The 19,832-nt window shown below is 45.2% G+C and overlaps 2 protein-coding genes across 2 annotated transcripts in view; both read left to right on the forward strand.

The window, feature by feature from the left end:
• Positions 1–19,832, forward strand: part of camkmt (calmodulin-lysine N-methyltransferase) — a 119,074-nt gene that overhangs the window by 66,582 nt on the left and 32,660 nt on the right. Inside the window, exons 4-5 of the mRNA XM_084076597.1 lie at positions 13,873–13,933; positions 15,551–15,602. Of these exons, the coding sequence (XP_083932723.1) occupies positions 13,873–13,933; positions 15,551–15,602 (113 nt within the window). The remainder of the gene's footprint in view (positions 1–13,872; positions 13,934–15,550; positions 15,603–19,832) is intronic.
• LOC311058086 (kelch domain-containing protein 3-like) lies at positions 334–1,545 on the forward strand (the record flags this gene model as incomplete). Its single annotated transcript, XM_084075393.1, has 1 exon — positions 334–1,545. The coding sequence occupies one exon, from the start codon at positions 334–336 to the stop codon at positions 1,543–1,545; it is 1,212 nt and encodes a 403-aa protein (XP_083931519.1).

Below are 19,832 nucleotides of genomic sequence, written 5' to 3' on the forward strand. Positions count from 1 at the left end.
ATGTGTTAACAATAAGTTGAATATTTATGTCCAAACCCCCAAATGTCTATAGATCTGCACACGCACCTGCATGGAGTAATGTCACACCTAGTGCAACTGTAATTGGTACTTAATACTTATCTCAATTCTTAATTATCTTAATTTACTTGATGGGCATAACTGTTTTACGCCTTCCCTGAAAGCCAACACAACCCATGGCGGATTGGCCCAGCTTTGTGTGACATCTGTGCCAATGTAGCAATATAAGAGGTAGCTGGCGCAACAGGACTCCATTCTTTTACAGAGTGAGGCTCCGTGAATAGAATTCTATGCATTCTGGTGCCGCTGTGTGATATGTTGCGCTGGACGCTGCATTTGAAAGGAGGACCAGAGAGAGACTACGATCATGCTGCTGTGGCAGTGGGGCACAAGGTGTACTCGTTTGGAGGCTGTGACGGGGAGACCAGCACTAAGAGGATCGACGTGTACGTCTTCAACACAGTGTCTTTGCGCTGGACGAAGTTGCCTGCAGTAACAACTGAAAGTGGGGAGCTTCTTGAGGTTCCCTCCAGGCGCCACAGCCACACCGCTGTGCTGATAGAAGACATCATCTACATCTGGGGGGGAAGTACTTACACAAGTGAGTACACTAATGTACTTTATGCATTTGACGTCAACACCCACAGGTGGTTCAAGACCATGGTTTCTGGGTGTGTTCCAGTGGTGAGGTTTGGCCACTCGGCCTGTGTCTTGGGGAAGGCTATGTATATTTTTGGAGGATATACCGACCAGCTGACTGGATGCACGAATGACATCTACAAGTTGGACACCACCACAATGATCTGGACTTTAATCAACACCAGAGGCACTCCAGCGCCAGTTTCATTCTATCACTCTGCCACCATCATTGGGACAAGGATGTTTGTGTTTGGCGGCCATGGGGACCAGGACAACAACATCAGAGTGTTTGACACAGACACCAACTGCTGGCTGAGCACGCCTTCTGCACAGGTTATTCCAGAAGGGCGTGCATTACATTCAGCCTTTGCTTACAATGAAGAGCTGTACATATTTGGTGGCAAAAATTGGCAACTGGTCAAGACCTTCAACGATCTGTGGAAATTCAATCCCGAGACCTCCTCCTGGCGGAAGGTTGAGTACAAGGGGAAAGGCCCATGCTCATGGATGTATATGATGGGCTGTTGCATAGTGGGAGATCGGACCATCCTCTTTGGAGGATACCGATACACATCCGTTCCCAGGGCTGTTGAAGACCATGGAGATGACGCCAAGTTGTCTGACCTGTACATCCTAGACCTAAGTCCTAGTCTGAAGACATTATGCAAGCTAGTAGTTATTGGGTACAGTCTGGAGAAGTCAGGGCTACCACACGACATCAGGTGGGAACTGGAAGCCATGACTACCAATTGCAAAAATTACACCCCAGATGACGACGACGACAGAGAACAAGTTCCAGTTAATGAAACGGAACGAATGGAAACTATAACAGAACAAATGGAAATTCTAGACAGTCAACTCAAGGAGATTTCTCTCCCATCTGAATGATGAGAGACGGATCACATGAATGTGCTCAGTGATACCCACCAGCAGGAACTAAGCAGCATTATAAAGGAAATTAGAGACTACCAACTGAACTGTGCCAGGGCAGACATGGCTGCAAAGGAGAAGGTCTCTAAGAATAGAAACTTCTATGACCAGTTGATCTCCATCAGGAATGAATGTGGAAACAAAGAGATGCTTTGGGCAAAGGAATGGACAGTTACAGAAGATGACTCCAGGAAACAGATGTTTGTAAAGGAGAAGTACTGGGAGTAGGAGAAGAAAATGACTGCAAAGGTGGAGACCTTTGTATTTTTTTTTATTATCTTTTTTCCGTCAAACTTGCATTGAAGGTGATTAACCAATACTCGAATCATGTGGATCTCTAGATGTGGATCTCAGGATCCACATGGGAACGTTGTAGCTCGAATGTGCATGTGGCCAGCCTGTGACACCAGTCATTTATGATGTCAGTCGTCTATGACGTATGACTCTAAATGTGGGCAAGCATCACAGCCTGTTTGACTTCAGATATAAAATGTACCGTAAGTTAAATAATTCTAAAAAAGTATGTGTGTGTAAAAACATGTTTTTTTAGTGGAGGTACTTTTATATTGCCACTTTTGTGGCAGCATGCGTACAAGGTTTGGTGTTGATCAGTCCAGCAGTTTGCAAGATTAGCTGTGGTTGTCAAACTGGTTGTCTGCTGTCACCCCTGTCTATATCTCTCCTTGCACACAAACACACACGCACAAACACACAAACGCACGCACACAGCCACGCACACACGCAGTCACGCACGCACACGCAGTCACGCACGCGCGCAGTCATGCACGCACGCACGCACACGCACACGCACACACACACACACACACACACACACACACACACACACACACACACACACACAGAGTCTAGATGACAGTGTCAGAGGAATAGAGGCCGATACAGATTAGGGTATAGACCAGATTATGGTATAGGTCGCCTGTCGCCCCACACATAATAGACACTGTAGCCATGGGAGGTGAAACCAATGCATCCATAACCACACCTCTAGTTGAGAAATCCAATTCCACTTGTTTTCATCTGGACAATTGATCTTGTCTGGTGTGAGGGAGGCAGAGGGAATATTGTCAACAAATAGAGTCAAACCCTGGCAAAACTACACTAGCCTGGTAAACCCGAGATTTCCGGAGGGAGGGTTTACCAGGCTAACACTACACAACCACCAAGGCAATTCAAGTGTGTGGAGGCGTGCGAGTATCTGTGTCCATGTATGTGTGTGCATGGAAAGGCATGGGTAAATGGAGTTGACCAAACAAAATGGTGCCTCTGGCAGGCGTGTGTGTGTGTGTGTGTGTGTGTGTGTGTGTGTGTGTGTGTGTGTGTGTGTGTGTGTGTGTGTGTGTGTGTGTGTGTGTGTGTGTGTGTGTGTGTGTGTGTGTGTGTGTGTGTGTGTGTGTGTGTGTGTGTGTGTGTGTGTGTGTGTGTGTGTGTGTGTGTGTGTGCTGATATTGCAGTACAAGTTTCCAGTAGGGTTTACCTTACACTTGTCATAGCTTAACTGTATTCTAATTACCTGATGTATGAATAATAATGATAATAATAATAATAGCTTGAATTTATATAGTGCCTTTCATGAACCCATAAGGACGCTTTGCATCAAAAGCAATGAACAACCAACAAACAAACAACCAAAACAAAACAACAAACAACTATTTGCCATAAGCCTGAGAGAATAGATGTCTTTTCAAGGCAGCCTTAAAAGAGTCCAGTGTTGGAGCATGGTGAGTTCCACACGGTGGGGGCTGCCACACTGAAGGATCTGTCCCCCAGGGTTCGCTTGTTTGTTTATTAGGCCTATTGATGCACATATTAGTTCAAACAATTATGTAGTATTTTATTTTAACATATTTCCAACTTGTTGAACATTTTGAAAGACTTACAATAAGTGCATTCAACATAGGTAGGGAACGAAACCACTAATCACCAGAAGCATTAAGTGCATTCTCTTCTAAAACAAGCAACCAAGAGTATACCTAGCGCTAAAGTAAAAGTGCAATATATCAGCTACCTACTTTCATAAACAGATGAGACAAAGTAGGAAAATCAAATGAGCAAGAGCTAAAACAAATATCGGTTCAATATCGATATTGCATTCTTAAGGCTGATATTGCCGATATATCTGTGCATCCCTATACTGTATAGAATACAATCCAATACTTTATTACACTCACACACACACACTCAGCAGTAGTTTTGTTCTATCACTTGTATGTTTGCATGATGTACTGTACCACTATTAAAAAGTAGGATGATGGCAGGCAGCCATCCTTTTTTGTTTGCTGTGGTCTTTTTTTTTTCATTTTGACAAATGGGAACCTCTCATCAGCCACTTACATTTCACCCCTCTTCTCTTCCTTCTCCCCCCTTTAACCTTCATGCCTCTCTCTCTCCTACCCCGTCTCATCTCTCCACCCTGCTCTCTTTCTGCCCTTGCCCTGTCAATCCTTCTTTAATGTCTGAGCATTGCTACCCTCTCTCTCTTTCACCCCCCCCCAACCCTTTCTGTCTATCTCTCTTCTCTCCCTTCCGGTCCCTAATTGTTTATTTATTTGCATTAACATTCAGCCAGCTAGATAGTCAGCTGCAGGTGACACCCTGTAATTTCACATCCTTGCCTTTCCACGGAAGGAGAGACAGAGAGATAGAGATGCAATCTAGCTCGGGCAATCTATGATCTGTGTGTGTGTGTGTGTGTGTGTGTGTGTGTGTGTGTGTGTGTGTGTGTGTGTGTGTGTGTGTGTGTGTGTGTGTGTGTGTGTGTGTGTGTGTGTGTGTGTGTGTGTGTGTGTGTGTGTGTGTGTGTGTGTGTGTGTGTGAGAGATGCGTGCGTGGCATAATCTCAGGTTGTCACAAGCCCGTGCCACTCTCCCTATGCTAATCAATGAATGAAGTCCTGCAAAGCCCTCATCTTCAGGCTAAGCCCCGCACCGCAGGCTGATATGTCTATTAGACACACATCAAACTCTCTCTCTCTCTCTTCTGACTCTTAGTTCTCTCCCTTGATCGATCACCCCCCCCCACTCTCTTTATCACGGTTTCTCTTTTAGCCCCCTATTCTGTCTCTCTGCCCTTCCATATGACCCTCTCCTCTTTTGTCCCTCATCCATCCCTCCCTTCTACCTCCCTGACCACCCCCCCCCCCCGTCTCGTCTCGTCTCGTCAGTTCCATCCTCTGTCATTTTCTTCGCCCCTTCCCACCACCCCACATCCAGATATATATACCCCCTCCTCATACACATGGGATTCAAGCTGACATGGAGACCGACAGGTTTGTGAGTGGGCGGGCAGGGAGGCAGACAGACACACAGTCAGACAGACAGACAGACCGACCAGAGTCCCACTGGCAAGCAGAAAGACAGACATGCAAGCAGTCAAACAGACAGACAGACAGACAGACAGACAGACAGACAGTCAGCCCTGGCATTTTGTAGCAGATAAGTAAGCTATCAGAGGAGGGGGGATAAATAGCAGAGTAAAGATTGGTCCCGGCCCCCTCGGAGAGGAGCGGGGGGCCACAATGCAGGCATGGCGCGTAGATAGACCCCCGCTCTCATTATAAGACGCCTAATCCAAAACCATGTTTACTCAGAGAGAGAAAGAGAGGGGCCACGCTTATCAGAGCCCTGCACTGTGTGTGTGTGTGTGTGTGTGTGTGTGTGTGTGTGTGTGTGTGTGTGTGTGTGTGTGTGTGTGTGTGTGTGTGTGTGTGTGTGTGTGTGTGTGTGTGTGTGTGTGTGTGTGTGTGTGTGTGTGTGTGTGTGAGAGAGAGAGTGTTCATGCACATGCATGTGTTTCTGTGTGTGTTAAAATTAGTCTATTGCGATGGAAAAAGGAGTGTCTCCCTGGCAGACTCTGGTGACCAGAATGTAGATGTCTATCACATGGTACGTGTCTTCTCGGGTGGAAGATGTACAGTAGAGGCCATATAATGCTTAATTTATGATCGTACGTCAAAAATAGCAGATCCAGAACCTCACAATATGAGCTCACAAGCTCACAATCACGACGTGTTGTTGTGAGCTTGTGACACATAGTGAACACACTATAGCAATTATTTTATTTGAAGAAAAATGAAGTCACAAAGAAATGAGCTGACAAAATTGGAACTGAAATACTACTGAAAATGATGCTGATAAATGGCTACTCTCTCCTGATTTGCTGACATTGTGTTTATTAAAGAGCTGGAGAGACAGGGAGACCCCTGTTATTGAACAACAACTACTTTATAGCAATGATTACTATCAGAATATATAGAGCTTTAACTTTTTAACAAAACTGTTTTTGTTTTAACCAAAAAATATCACTTACCCTAGCTTTAATTAGTTTTCTATAGCCTAACCGAAAAAAAAATCTCAATGGAAGAATATGTAGACCAAACCACGTCCAACCAATGCACATGTAGTTATATTGCATTATTGATTAGTCAAAATCATGTTTTATTTAGGGTTGGTTGGGTATCATATCATTTTGGGTTTGATCTAATACCGGTGCTAAACCGGTGTTTTTAAAACGGTGTCCGTGCCTAAATAGTGCCAGAAACGATACTTTTCAATACAGAAAAAGTTCATAAACATAACATTTTACAGTATATAGCCTGAAAGTCTAATCTAAACTTGTGTCAGGTGTATTGTACTTAAGTACAAATTGAGGTATCTTTACTTTACTGGAGTATTTCCAATTTAAGCCAGGTGACGCGTTGTGAGCTTGTAGATCTTCTATTTTCAAAAGAAATAGAAACTTGTGAAATAGGACATTTTGCATAATGAGTACTTTCACTTTTGGTACTTCAAGTATATTTGACACTTTTGTACTTTTACTCAAGTAAAATTTGAATACCAGAGTTTTACTTGTAACTAAGTATTTCTAGGTTGTGGTATTGATACTTTTACTTAAGTAAAACATTTGAGTACTTTTCCCACCACTGCTTGTACGCAAGGATTTTGACATGGATCGAATGCGGAAACCCCTCTACCCCCCCACACACATATACACGCAACCCTCTCTCCCTCCACATCCTTTCTCATGTGCACCTTCCACACGTACGGCCTTCCCCATGCATGCACACATCGCAGCATGGCGGTGTTGTGTGCAGTGTGCTGGTGGGCAGTAATCCGGGCCTCGGCTAAAGTAGGCGTGTGAGAGGACAGATTGTCAGTTGATCATGGCCAGCCGAGGGCCTTATCCCTTATTGGATCGACCATGGAGGAGGCTTAGGAATTATCTGAAGCCTTCGCTTAATGTGGGAAACAGATCACCGCCGAAGACAGCTACCACGTGTATTGTACACACACACACACACACACACACACGCGCGCACGCACACACACACCTACACAGGCACGCACCCACGCATACGTGCACGCATGTGCACGCACACACACACACACACACACACGCACACACGCACGCACGCGCGCTGGGCCAAAGAGTGTGGGAGCAGCCTGATCTCACAGAATGTAGTATACATTGCACGGACCCAGTGCACGTCATTCCTAGAAAACCGTCGCCTAGAAAACCCGAAAATCTGTGCATATGTACGGCGAGTCCCACGGTGGGCGTAACCCGGAAAAACCCGGAAGCAGAGCACAACAAAATTTACGATTTACGAACTCAAACGGTGCTGAGTAGGCTTAAGGAAACGTTGCAACGTTCGGGACGGCAACTCGTTTGCTTTAGCTCACTCGGTGGCCCCTCACGTGGCTCCAGTTCCCTTCAGACTTTGCGTCGCCGAAATGGTTTAGTCACAATGGGGGAGATGCGAGGCGGCTATGCGCGGATTTTCAGTGTTTTTCAGTTGTCTATGCACGGAATGACACCTCCGTGCAATGTATACTAAGTCGTGTGAGATTGGGTTGGTGGGAGAGAGGTTGAGAGAAAGAATGTAAGACAGACGGGTAGATAGACAGATAGAGACTGTTGGTCTTGGCCTATGTATGTATAGTATAATATTCAAAGAGAGAGATTCAGTAGATAGATATGTGTACAATCGGGCGAGAAGTGTGTGTGTGTGTGTGTGTGTGTGTGTGCGAGCGTGTGTGTGTGTGCGAGCGCAAGCGTGTGTGTGTGTGTGTGTGTGTGTGTGTGTGTGTGTGTGCATGCGTGCCCGCCCGCCCGCATGCAACATCACACCCCACTTAACCTCATCTTGACACCTCTCTCTCTCTGTCTCTCTCTCTCTCATTCTCTTGGTGCATGCCTCCCTTCACCTCTTCCCATCGCTGCTTCAGTTTTTTTGTGCTTTTCTCCTCTCTCTCTCTCTCTCTCTCTCTCTCTCTCTCTCTCTCTCTCTCTCTCTCTCTCTCTCTCTCTCACATATGTCCTCGTTTAAAGTCTCACTCCATCTACTCCTCCTCCTTCCCCTCCCCTGCCATTCACTCTCTCTCTCTGCCTTCTCCATCCTCCTTTTCTCCTACCCTCATGTGCCCAGCCTCTTCTTTCTCATACCCTCCTCCTAAGCCCCCCTCTCTCTCTCTCTCTTTCTGTCTCTCGTTTTCCTTTTCCTCCTCCATCCATCCCTCCATCCTCTGTTCTATCTATCTGATTACTGTCAGGTAAAGCTTCTGAGTTTCATTTGTGTTTTCATTCCACTCATATTGACCAGATACTCAAACTCAGGCCCGCGGGCCAGTTCCGGCCCACGGCACAATTTTGACTGGCCCACCAATCAATCATTACAAAAAAATAAATAAATAATAAATAAGGTCTGTCATTTAATATCACTATGAATTGAGTACAAAGGACCCCAATTGAAACAGGCCTATTTAGTTTACCTCGTATTTGAACTGTCCTTTTTGCTGCAAACTTCTAAATAAAGTATTCAATCAATCAATCAAAAATAAAAATAATAAACAAAATAAAAATAAATCCTATTTAGTTGACCTTGTGTTTGAACTGTGCTTTTTTGCCGCAAACTTCTAAATAAAGTATTCAATCAATCAAAAATAAAAATAATAAACAAAATGAAAAATAAAGTAAAAACATTTTTTTTGTCGTATTCCTAAGACAATAATTTGATGACCGGCAGCGGTTTCCGGTAGGAGAGACAATTGTGTCTTCTACTGGAATCATCAAATTATTGGCTTAGGAATGCGACAAAAACTAAACATTGACAATATCCATGAATTCAAGTCTCCATGGGGTGATTAATTGATTGTCCCTTTAATGTTGTCATTTTATCAACTGGCCCCTGGCCCCTTGCCATTTTTGTAATGTGGCCCACAGGTTCCACTATTTGAGTATCCCTGACTGACTGAGGTTTGATAATCACTGGATAAATGTGTTTTTCATGATGAGGCTTCCCATGTACAGTACAGTACAGTACACTAGCTCTATTTTGAGCCTAACCACACACACACACACACACACACACACACACACACACACACACACACACACACACACACACACACACACACACACACACACACACACACACACACACACACACACACTGCTGCTTTCCTGCCTCATCTAGTAATTGAAGGTGAGAAATAATTTCATTATCCTTAGGAAGAGTAATCTGCTCTCTTCTCCTGATCCGTTCATTTCCTTCAGTGCACCTCGACCTGAACCACACACACATGCATGCACACACATACATACACACACACGCACATCCACCAACCCACACTCACACACTCTAAATCGGCACATATGCGTTTGTTATCACACATTCACACACACACACACACACACACACACACACACACACACACACACACACACACACACACACACACACACACACACACACACACACACACACACACACACACACACACACACACATAGATGTATGCACACAAATGGGTCCCACTTACTTACAACAGCGCATACTGTATACCTGCACGCCCATGTTTATCAGATACTCACATGTGCATGCATGCACGCACGCACGCATCATGCACGCACACACGAACACGCACGCGCGCGTGCACACACACACACACACACACACACACACACACACACACACACACACACACACACACACACACACACACACACACACACTCCTCTCACCCTGTGCTGTTAATGTTATTGGACTTAGGGATTAACCATCAAATTCACATATGCTTTACAAAGCTTTATTACTATTACTGCACTCCCTCCCTCCCTCCCTCTCAATCTCTGTCTCTGTCTCTCTCCCCCTCTCTGTCTCTCTCCCCCTCTGTCTCTCACCCCCTCTATGTCTCTCTCCCCCTCTCTCCCCCTCTGTCTCTCACCCCCTCTGTCTCTCTCGCCCTCTATGTCTCTCCATTTCTTTCTCTCTATTTCTCCATCCCCATCTCTCTCTCTCTCTCATATATGAGGGTGTGTATCTAGAAGTGTACTGTAGGTTCTTCATTGACAGGCCCTCAGCAGGGTGGTATGTACTGTATAGTAGTAGTGATGCTTTTGACTGGGCTTAGAATGACAGGCTATCTGTCCAACTCTCACATGATCCTTTTACAGAATGACACCTTAGGGAGGCAAGCCGTCTAGAAGAGTGTGTGTATGTGTGTCTTTCTGTGTGTCCACTGCTCATCGTGAAAACCGTTGGACTGAATGGTACCAAATTATCTGAGCAAGTATAAAAGTATGAAGTACAGTATGAAAGTTTAAAACATAGGAGGAGAGTGATTCTTTGTACGGCTAGAGGGCGGTAGCCTGGTTCCAGACGAATCTGCCTTTGCAAAATTGCATGCACTTTAGCCCTCGGCAGATTAGGTCTGGCCCCCCTCCATAGAGAATTTATTTCTCTCCCGCAGAGGTTGTGCGGGACCAACCAGGGCCCAGTATTCAAATGTGGGCGGGCTTATCAACAAGGAAGCACTGCTCTGATTGGTTCGTACAAGGAAGCACTGCTCTGATTGGTTTAAGTCTAACCAATAGAGTCCGTTTGGATCTTTTTGTAACCGCCCCGTGGGAAAAAATCTATCGTTGATAGGGACCAGACTAATATCCACGCAGTGTGTCGTGTGATATTGTCTGGCCACGCGAGGCTAAGAGGGCGGCCCTCACATCTAGAGTTGTGGGGGCTATGCGTCCCTAACACCTATACGTTGTATACTGCCGATCCGATCGATATGTTAGAGTCATAGTGTTGGGTCTGTGGCTCTGGACAAACGGCTCTCTGACTGAATCTGACAGTCCATGTCCCTTTTATGCCCATATATGGAGATTGCTGATGTCATCAGTATATGCACATATATGGGCATGCCCCTTTTTGTGCCCTTATATGGAGCTGACTGATTTGTTTGCGGCTGATGCCTTGACAACACATTGAGGTTAGAAAACACACTCCATATTTGGGCGTAGCTGCAACTCCTTGTATGGTTATGGCTGTGTCAGAGTGACGTCAGAGGTCCGCCGGCCCGCCCTCCCATTAGCCAATTTCAATATAGCATTTGAAATATCTTATATTAAGATGTTCACTACGTCATCACCCTCATGTCACTGATGACATCAGTGATTTCCATATATGGGCATAAAAGGGACAAGGACTGACAGATACAGAGATCCGGTTATCCAGAGCCACAGATCCGACAGTTATGCTCATATATGGTCTGGTGATGTCATAGTCTTGACATCATAGATGATATATGACGTAGACTGGCCACATGAAGACTGAGATTCACATGGAAGCCAATGACGTTATTAGACCCTTCTTCTTTTTTTACACACACCACCAACATTGAAGTAACTAACAGTCCCAATCTATATCTGGAAAAGGTAACAGCAGACTAAAAGTAGGACCTAGCTTGAATTAGAGCCATAGCAGAAACCATTATAAACCATTTGAGCACTAATTGACAATTAACAGTGGTTATTACAGTTACATAGACGAGACGAGTTGAAACTTTTGAGGTATATGCATGTTTCTCTCCAAATGCAGAGCCACTCTGGCTGTCATTCTTGTGTGTGTGTGTGTGTGTGTGTGTGTGTGTGTGTGTGTGTGTGTGTGTGTGTGTGTGTGTGTGTGTGTGTGTGTGTGTGTGTGTGTGTGTGTGTGTGTGTGTGTGTGTGTGTGTGTGTGTGTGTGTTGCTGTTTTGCTGGGTCAAGGCAGAGCAGGCCTGTTTTTTTTAATGGGGAATAGGAATAGTCGGACGTTTTATCAATAGGCATTATTAAATCCAGCTTGCTTGAGCTAATCCTGGCGGAGCGGAGCAGGGTGAGAGAGAGAGAGAGAGAGATGGAGGGTAAGCGAACGAGAGCGGTGATGTCTGCACTGGGAGGTGCAGAGAGACTGGCTGTAAGCTGCTTATTATATCGACTACTGCCTTTTCCCCCTCCTCCTGTGCCCCCCACCTCGCTCACTCCTCGTTTTTGTGCTGTCCACCTCGCTCGCTCGCTTTCTATCTGTCTCTCCTCTCCCGTGCTCCCTCTCTCTCTCTCTCTCTCTCTCTCTCTCTCTCTCTCTCTCTTTCCCTCCCTCTCCACAGCCCCTTCTGTATCCCCATTCCGTTTCATCCACTCTCTATCTCTCAGTGTCTCTCTGCCTTGCTTCTCACAAGCACATGCATGCATGCATGTGCGGTCGCATGCGGACACACAAACGCGACAAAAAAAACCTCTTGTTCAAAGCCAGACGCTGAAGCTCAAGTTTTATTCAAATGAGTGTTTACTTCTTCTACTGGCAAGAGAGTTGTGTGCAGTGCACGTGTGTGTGTGTGTGTGTGTGTGTGTGTGTGTGTGTGTGTGTGTGTGTGTGTGTGTGTGTGTGTGTGTGTGTGTGTGTGTGTGTGTGTGTGTGTGTGTGTGTGTGTGTGTGTGTGTGTGTGTGTGTGTTTCAGGAAAATGCAAAAGAGAGTGCTGCAGCCTATTTTTGCATGCGTGTGTGTGTCTGTGCGCGCACATACAGCAAAAGGAGAAGGGCTGACAGTAGGTGATAAGCCAGACAGGCCTGCACGCTGTGATTATCACCCACTGGACCCCTGTCTCTCTCTCTCTCTCTCTCTCTCTCACACACACACACACACACACACACACACACACACACACACACACACACACACACACACACACACACACACACACACACACACACACACACTTGCATAGGCGGTGCCCATTGAGAGTGTGTTTGGGAGATTTAGAACAGACAGACAGACAGACACTTGGATCACAGGCAAGGTGGAAATCACAGGAGAAACAAGCACACACTGAGAACAGCGAATACACTACATGAAATATCTCTTGTAAAGTGTTTGTGTTTTTAGCTGTCTAGAACAGGGGTTGTCTGTACACAGTAAAATCCTCAGTGTTCATTTAACTATCTGAGAGTGTAAAACCGCTATGTGTGTGACATCACAAAATAGAAGCTTTACAGTGCCCAACGTAACGTGTTGTAGCAGAACCGAAGTAAATTGAGATGCATCATAAAATCGAGTCGAATTGTTAACGGGTGAACTTTAACAGAGTCAAATCATGAGGCCAGTGAAGGTTCACACCTCTAGAATTTTGTGAGCACACATCTAGAGTACCCGGCCATTTCCATGCAGGTGTTACAGTATATGCTAACTAAAATATCCTGCGCTGAGATTTCCAGTTTTGTGAGATGCCCCTACACACTTACTGTAGGGCGGTGTCACTTGCATTGCCGCTTGGCACAGCGCCAGGGAAGAGAGTCATATTTGGCTATGTTGCTAGGCAACCAAATAAAGTGGAGTTTTCAAGAGTAGCCCATGAACGACAAGGTCAATAGTTAATAAGGGGAGTAAGGACTGGATAGGTTTTTAAAGTAGATAAGGGCAGTGGCTCAGGAGATATCTGGAAATAGCGAGGTAACTTATAGAGGTGTGGTCATTACAAGTATTTATCGTGAAAATAGTGGTATTTTAGTCGCACCGCTAATCTCCACTGGATTTGCACGAACCTATCCTCACATCATTGGAAACCTCAAACATGCTCCCATTATAGCTTTCCACCTCAAAGATATTTTAGCTGGTTCATTTCCAGAACTTCCGTGACCGTGGAGAGCGGAGGTTCATTTCTCAGCACATATGTCATCTATGAAGCCCCCATGCCCCTCGCAAAAACGTGGGCAACTTTCTTTAGAGCCCCATATGCAAATTAGACGGGTCAATATGTGAGCATTTCTTCACTTAACCCCAAAGAAATTGATACCAAGCCAGGAGCCTTCCCGTTCCCAAGCGGCCGATCTCTATCTCCTGAGCCACAGCCACAACCATGTGTCAAGAAGACCAGTAAATGTCTGTCATTTATTTGTCAGTTGATTTACAGTAATCATTAATCATTTGCTTTGGATCTTTGTTTGTGTCTAGGTGTGTGGCCGTCTGAAGAGGTGATGGCTCATTACTGCTTGAAGAAACGTCACATGTTCAGGTGAGCTCAAGTTTCATAAGAACCGTACTGTCTTTTGAGTTTAAAACTTTTCCTGCAAATATGTTACGCTTTTCATTTTAGATGTTGCGTTAAAACCTAAGGCTTAATCACTTTCAACCTGGCGTCCATATTTTGGGCGTAAAATTCACGACCGGTTTTGAACGTGTGGCTGTATGCGCCATTTGTCGTCATACGACAAAGTATGTAGTACTTAAGTGGTTACACCACCATCCAATTCACCCTTCACTAAGCTCCGGTCCCCACCTCTCCACACCCCTAGGTCTGACAAACAACCCTGAGTTTGACAGCACTTCCATTGACTTGAATTGGAAAATCACAGATTTTCCTGAATGTTCCAATGTTTATCCTGGTTTGGGTCTTTTTTTGTGTCTTTACATGTTGTTGATAGGTTTTAAATGTGTGTTTTTGGCCTTGACATACAGTAATTGGCTATAATGGCGCTCAAACAGGATTCTGCCATTATAGCCATATCTTGACATTTTAAATGAGGAGTATATGTTTCAAAACAGGCTCATGCATATGGTACATTTGCATTGAGGAAAATAATTCCAGTATTATTATAAACATTTCCAGGTTACTTTATGCAAATGTTGCATTATGGTTGTTTTTAGTAGAACTAGTGAACACGAGCACCCTCTAGTGGATAGAAATATCACATTGACCCTTTAGAATAACGGAAAGATTGAATTATCTGGTCGTAAAAAAAGGTTCAGAAGCCAATTGGCGACTTCTTCTGATTGGCTCTCAATTACGTTATAACAAGCATTGTCCTGGCCCAGCCTCCTAGCAGTGCTCTTGCTGGTGCTGCTCTGTGCCATTGCACATCGCGCCGAGCTGTGTTGCTCTTTCCCTGGCTGCGATGTGTTGTGTAGCGCGCTGTGCTCTGCCGTGCCATGCCATGCCGATATGTGCTTTGCTAAGGCCTGCCCTGCAGCAGAGGGTGGAGAGGCATGAAGCCACCTTTTGATTTCCACTCAAGGCAGAACGCCCGGGCTTTGATTTCCTGTTTTTTACATTCAAGAGGCGGGAGGGGATCGAGAGAGGGCTATTGATCAGAGCAGCACAGTGAAGGTCAGCAAGGAGGGAGGGAGAGAGAGAGAGAGACACGGAGAGAGGGAGGGAGGGAGGGATGAAAGGGGACAGAGGTAGAGATGGAGGTGAAGGGAGATGAAAGGAGAGGAGAGGAGAGGGGTTGAATGAGAGTGCAAGCCCCGGGCGTGCGTGCGTGTGTGTGCGCGCGTGTGTTTTCTCTGATTTCCTGCTGATTGTGCTTGTGCTTTTCTGTGTTCAGTATCCAGGTTGATAGCTGAATTGATATTTCTGTGCGCGTGTGTGTGTGTGTGTGTGTGTGTGTGTGTGTGTGTGTGTGTGTGTGTGTGTGTGTGTGTGTGTGTGTGTGTGTGTGTGTGTGTGTGTGTGTGTGTGTGTGTGTGTGTGTGTGTGTGTGTGTGTGTGTGTGAATATGTATATGTCTGTGCCCATACATTACATGGGCTAAACAGTATGTGTATTTTGGTTCAGCAAGGTGAATCTCATCTTTCATTCTCTCTCTCTTTCTCTCTCTCCCTCGATCATCCCTCTTTCTTGCTTACACAGGGGTGCTGTGTGTGAGTTAGGAGGAGGTATGACATGCCTTGCAGGGCTCATGGTAAGTAAGATACACACACACACACACACACACACACACACACACACACACACACACACACACACACACACACACAGACACAGACACAGACACACAGACTGACTGGCTCATGCGCTCCCCATTCATAATGCATGTTGACAAGTATTTTACCGATACTGTATGTATCATAATGTAATACTGATGAATTGACTACAATGGACCACAATGGAAAAAAGCCCCCAGGGCTTTTTGTGTAATCCTTTTAGCATAACCTTTGACTGTACTATCTGTACTGTTAACAAACTTGTTGTCTCCGCCAGAGGTGGAGAGTATGTTTTCGTCTCCGTCCTTCCGTGTGTCCGCCAAGCTAACATTGGTCAAGCTTCACGTGACACGTGACAATATGTTGAAAGGGTGTTCTTTGATTGGCTAGCGAGACGCATGACGAAATAGAAACCTATAAATAGGTGTGTCACTTCAAAAAATCATTTATATTTTTTGAAGTGAGCTTCCATCAGCCAAGCTAACATTGGTCAAGTGACACATGACAATATGTAATATAAATAGGTAAGACAGGATTAATCAGGAACAGTACTGGCGGAGACCTGTGCTCCGAGGAGCACATTTTCGAGTTAATAAAGTATTCAATCAATCAACTGAACCCAGTTACTGATTTTCAAAACAATTGTAGTAAATATTCCTTGTGACTAATATGCAAAGCAGGAAGCATTTTCTGTATATTGTTTCAGTTGCTTTCATGAGTTCCTCACGTCATGCAAGTGAAACAGTGGGGTGGGGGTGACGAGGGGGACCCACCACCCACCCAATTGGTGATTGGGGTTGAGGACCCACGGTAACCACCCGCGTCGGGGCCCACTGTTGCCTCATTACGCAGCTGACTTTGGCTATTTTGATGGCCAAAAACATATAATTTTGGAGGTCCTTGACAAGTAAAGGTTTGAGCACCACTGATATATAGCAACATGAGTTTTTCAGAAAACTGTTAGGATTTAGAAAACATTTGACAAATGACAAATGTTTCATGATTTTTCAAAAATAGCCAAAGAAATCTAAAATAACGCAGACGAGTTCCTGGATTGAATTGGTTTGAAGTGGTTAACACTGTGTTAAGTGCTGCTGTGTGAATTATGTCCATTGTTTTGTGGCTTATTACAAAATATGAAACCTACACATATCAAATAACACACTATTGCATGAGAGGAAAGATTACCCATACTGTACCTATTGATCAATTATGATTTATTTTGTGGCCCTTGTATGAACTGATAGTGAGATAATCTTGATAGTACTATGCATACTGCATGATTATTTGAGTTTAATATTTTCAAAAACAATCGTACACACGCACACACGCACGCACGTACACACACACACACACACACACACACACACACACACACACACACACACACACACACACACACACACACACACACACACACACACACACACACACACACACACACACACACACACACACACACACACACACACACACACACACACTAGCAGTGACATGTCAATACAGTATGGACTGTTAGGTAAGGGCTTAGAAGCTACCCCACGCTGATGCGCGCTCACGCACACACACGCACGCACACACACACACACACACACACACACACACACACACACACACACACACACACACACACACACACACACACACACACACACACACACACAGAGAGAGAGAGAGGGCTCTACTGTCAGCTATAGGGGTTGTTAGCCAGGGTCTTAAGAGCCCCTCCACATATCTAGGCGTCAGTGTCCCATCGATCTGTGTGTGTGTGTGTGTGTGTGTGTGTGTGTGTGTGTGTGTGTGTGTGTGTGTCTTTGTGTGTCTGTCAGCCTGGTTTTATCTCTGGCCAGTCAATACACCATGTTGTGACATTGGTGGCTTGAGATGGAAACCTTCCTTCACAGCTCTCTCTCTCTCTCTCTCTCTCTCTCTCTCTCTCTCTCTCTCTCTCTCTCTCTCTCTCTCTCTCTCTCTCTCTCTCATCCTCCTCACAACGTGTCGCGATGCGACGCGTTGTCATCAGCTAGATCAGCTATGTGCGAGTGGTTAATGTATGTTTTGTATTAATAATGTATGTAAATCTGCAAACTAGTACTGTAACTAACTTTGGAATGTAGTGGACTTGAAGTATATAGTATTGAAAAATGTAAATACTCAAGTAAAGTAAAAGTACCTCAGAAGTACAGTACTTGAGTAAATGTACTTTGTTACTTACCACAACTGACATTCAGATGACTTACTTACTTGCTGTGAATGCTACAAAGAGGAACAGTAGTGCGCCCGTTGGCCTAGCGGTCCATATACTGTAGGCTCTAACGCGCCGCGGGTTCGAATACCGATCCCGACAACCTTTGCTGCGCGTCACTCCCTGTCTCTCTCTCTCCCTGTTTCCTGTCTATCAATAAAGGCAGAAAAAGCACCAGAAATGCCTAAAATTTGATGAAACATGAATATAAAAGCACCCTGAACCAATTTTTAAAAAAAAACTTCAATAGTTCAAACAAAGATTTAAGAAAATGTCCGAGCTTGTATCTCGTCCTATGAATGATCATTCTGAAGAATGCAAACTTCAGCCACTTAACTTCCAATCAATGTTCTGCATGATGATGTTGTTAGCCAACAAGAAATTATTTAGGGCTGGCCGGCAAGGTTGCCAGGTTGGGCTCTTGTTCTTTCAGCTTGTTTGCCCCCCCCCTTGGGGACTGTGTGTGTGAGGGAGACGTGGGTGTGTGTGTGTGTGTGTGTGTGTGTGAGAGAGACGTGTGTGTGTGTGTGTGTGTGTGTGTGTGAGTGAGAGAGACGTGTGTGTGTGTGTGTGTGTGTGTGTGTGTGTGTGTGTGTGTGTGCCCGTGTTCATTTCAGGACTTACTGACAGTTGGTAGATTGCATGTATTTTCAATATGTCAACTGAGACCTGAATTGACTGAATTTGCCTGTAAAGGGGTTTTGTGCATATTAACAAAACACGTAACCTCTCTCTCTCTCTCTCTCTCTCTCATATACTTGCACGCACGCACGCACGCACGCACGCACGCACGCACGCACGCACGCACGCACGCACGCACGCACGCACGCACACACACACACACACACACACACACACACACACACACACACACACACACACACACACACACACACACACACACACACACACAGATAGACTGGCTCGTTCACATAACACACATTGACAACCTGACACACACTTACTGATTAAAAAAAAAATCTGCAAAGAGAAGAATAAAGAATGTGAATCTCTCACTGTCCCTCCCTCTCTCTATCTCCATCTCTCTCACGCAGACACACTGCACAGCACAAAGCCTTCTCACTGCTCGGCTTGCCTCACCCCCCCGCCCGCCCGCCCCACACACACCCCAAATGGGATCTCTCTCCTGTCTCTCTCGGTCTCGCTGCAAAGTTATATGAAGGGCATCAGGCAGGCCCGGCGAGCCGAGTGCGGAGTGACAGCGGCAGGCGCGCTGCGAGTGATGGCTCGGCCCGATAAACGCCCGGCGCCAAATGAAAAGGCTCTGCGCTCGCCATCATCCCCTGTCACAATGCAATTACCCAACAGAGTGATAGCAAGATAGCAGCCCCCACCGCCGGCCGCCATGATAAAAGTATTGACTGATTTGATTGAATGATTAACCCGTTAAAACCGGGAAAGCGTCCGTGTCGTTTTAGATTTGAGCTAAACATTTATTTTGTTCTTTGGCTCTTCAAAAATAGCAGATATACAAGCTCATAGCTCATATGCAAGCCCAGATCTACAAGCTTGCATACCTGCTATTTTTGAAAAATCGTGACAATTTGTGCAAACCTTTGAATATATATATTATTTTAAAGCGAACTTTTTTTTCTTTGCTTCTGGGGGTCCCTGGAACAAAATATTTTGAGGTGGGGGGTCGGCGGCCAATTACATATCATGTCCTTGACATGAAAAAGTTTAAGCACCACTGACATAGAAACATAAGTTTTTCAGAAGACATTGTAGAATCGGCCTCAGGTCTTAATGGGTTAAAATAATGCAGACATAAAAAAATGGCGGGGCGAAAGGAGGAGAGAGATGGAGATGGCAGGGTGGAGAGTAAGTGTTAGAGAGAGAGAGAGAAAAAGAGAGGAGCATGCTGAGAGTCAAGCTTTGTAGATATGGGGACTATCATTATTGTGTGTGTGTTTGGGAGAGAGAGAGAGAGAGAGAAAAAAAA

The sequence above is a fragment of the Gymnoscopelus microlampas genome (assembly GCF_963454915.1).
Source record: "Gymnoscopelus microlampas genome assembly, chromosome: 13".
Taxonomy (NCBI): Eukaryota; Metazoa; Chordata; class Actinopteri; order Myctophiformes; family Myctophidae; genus Gymnoscopelus; species Gymnoscopelus microlampas.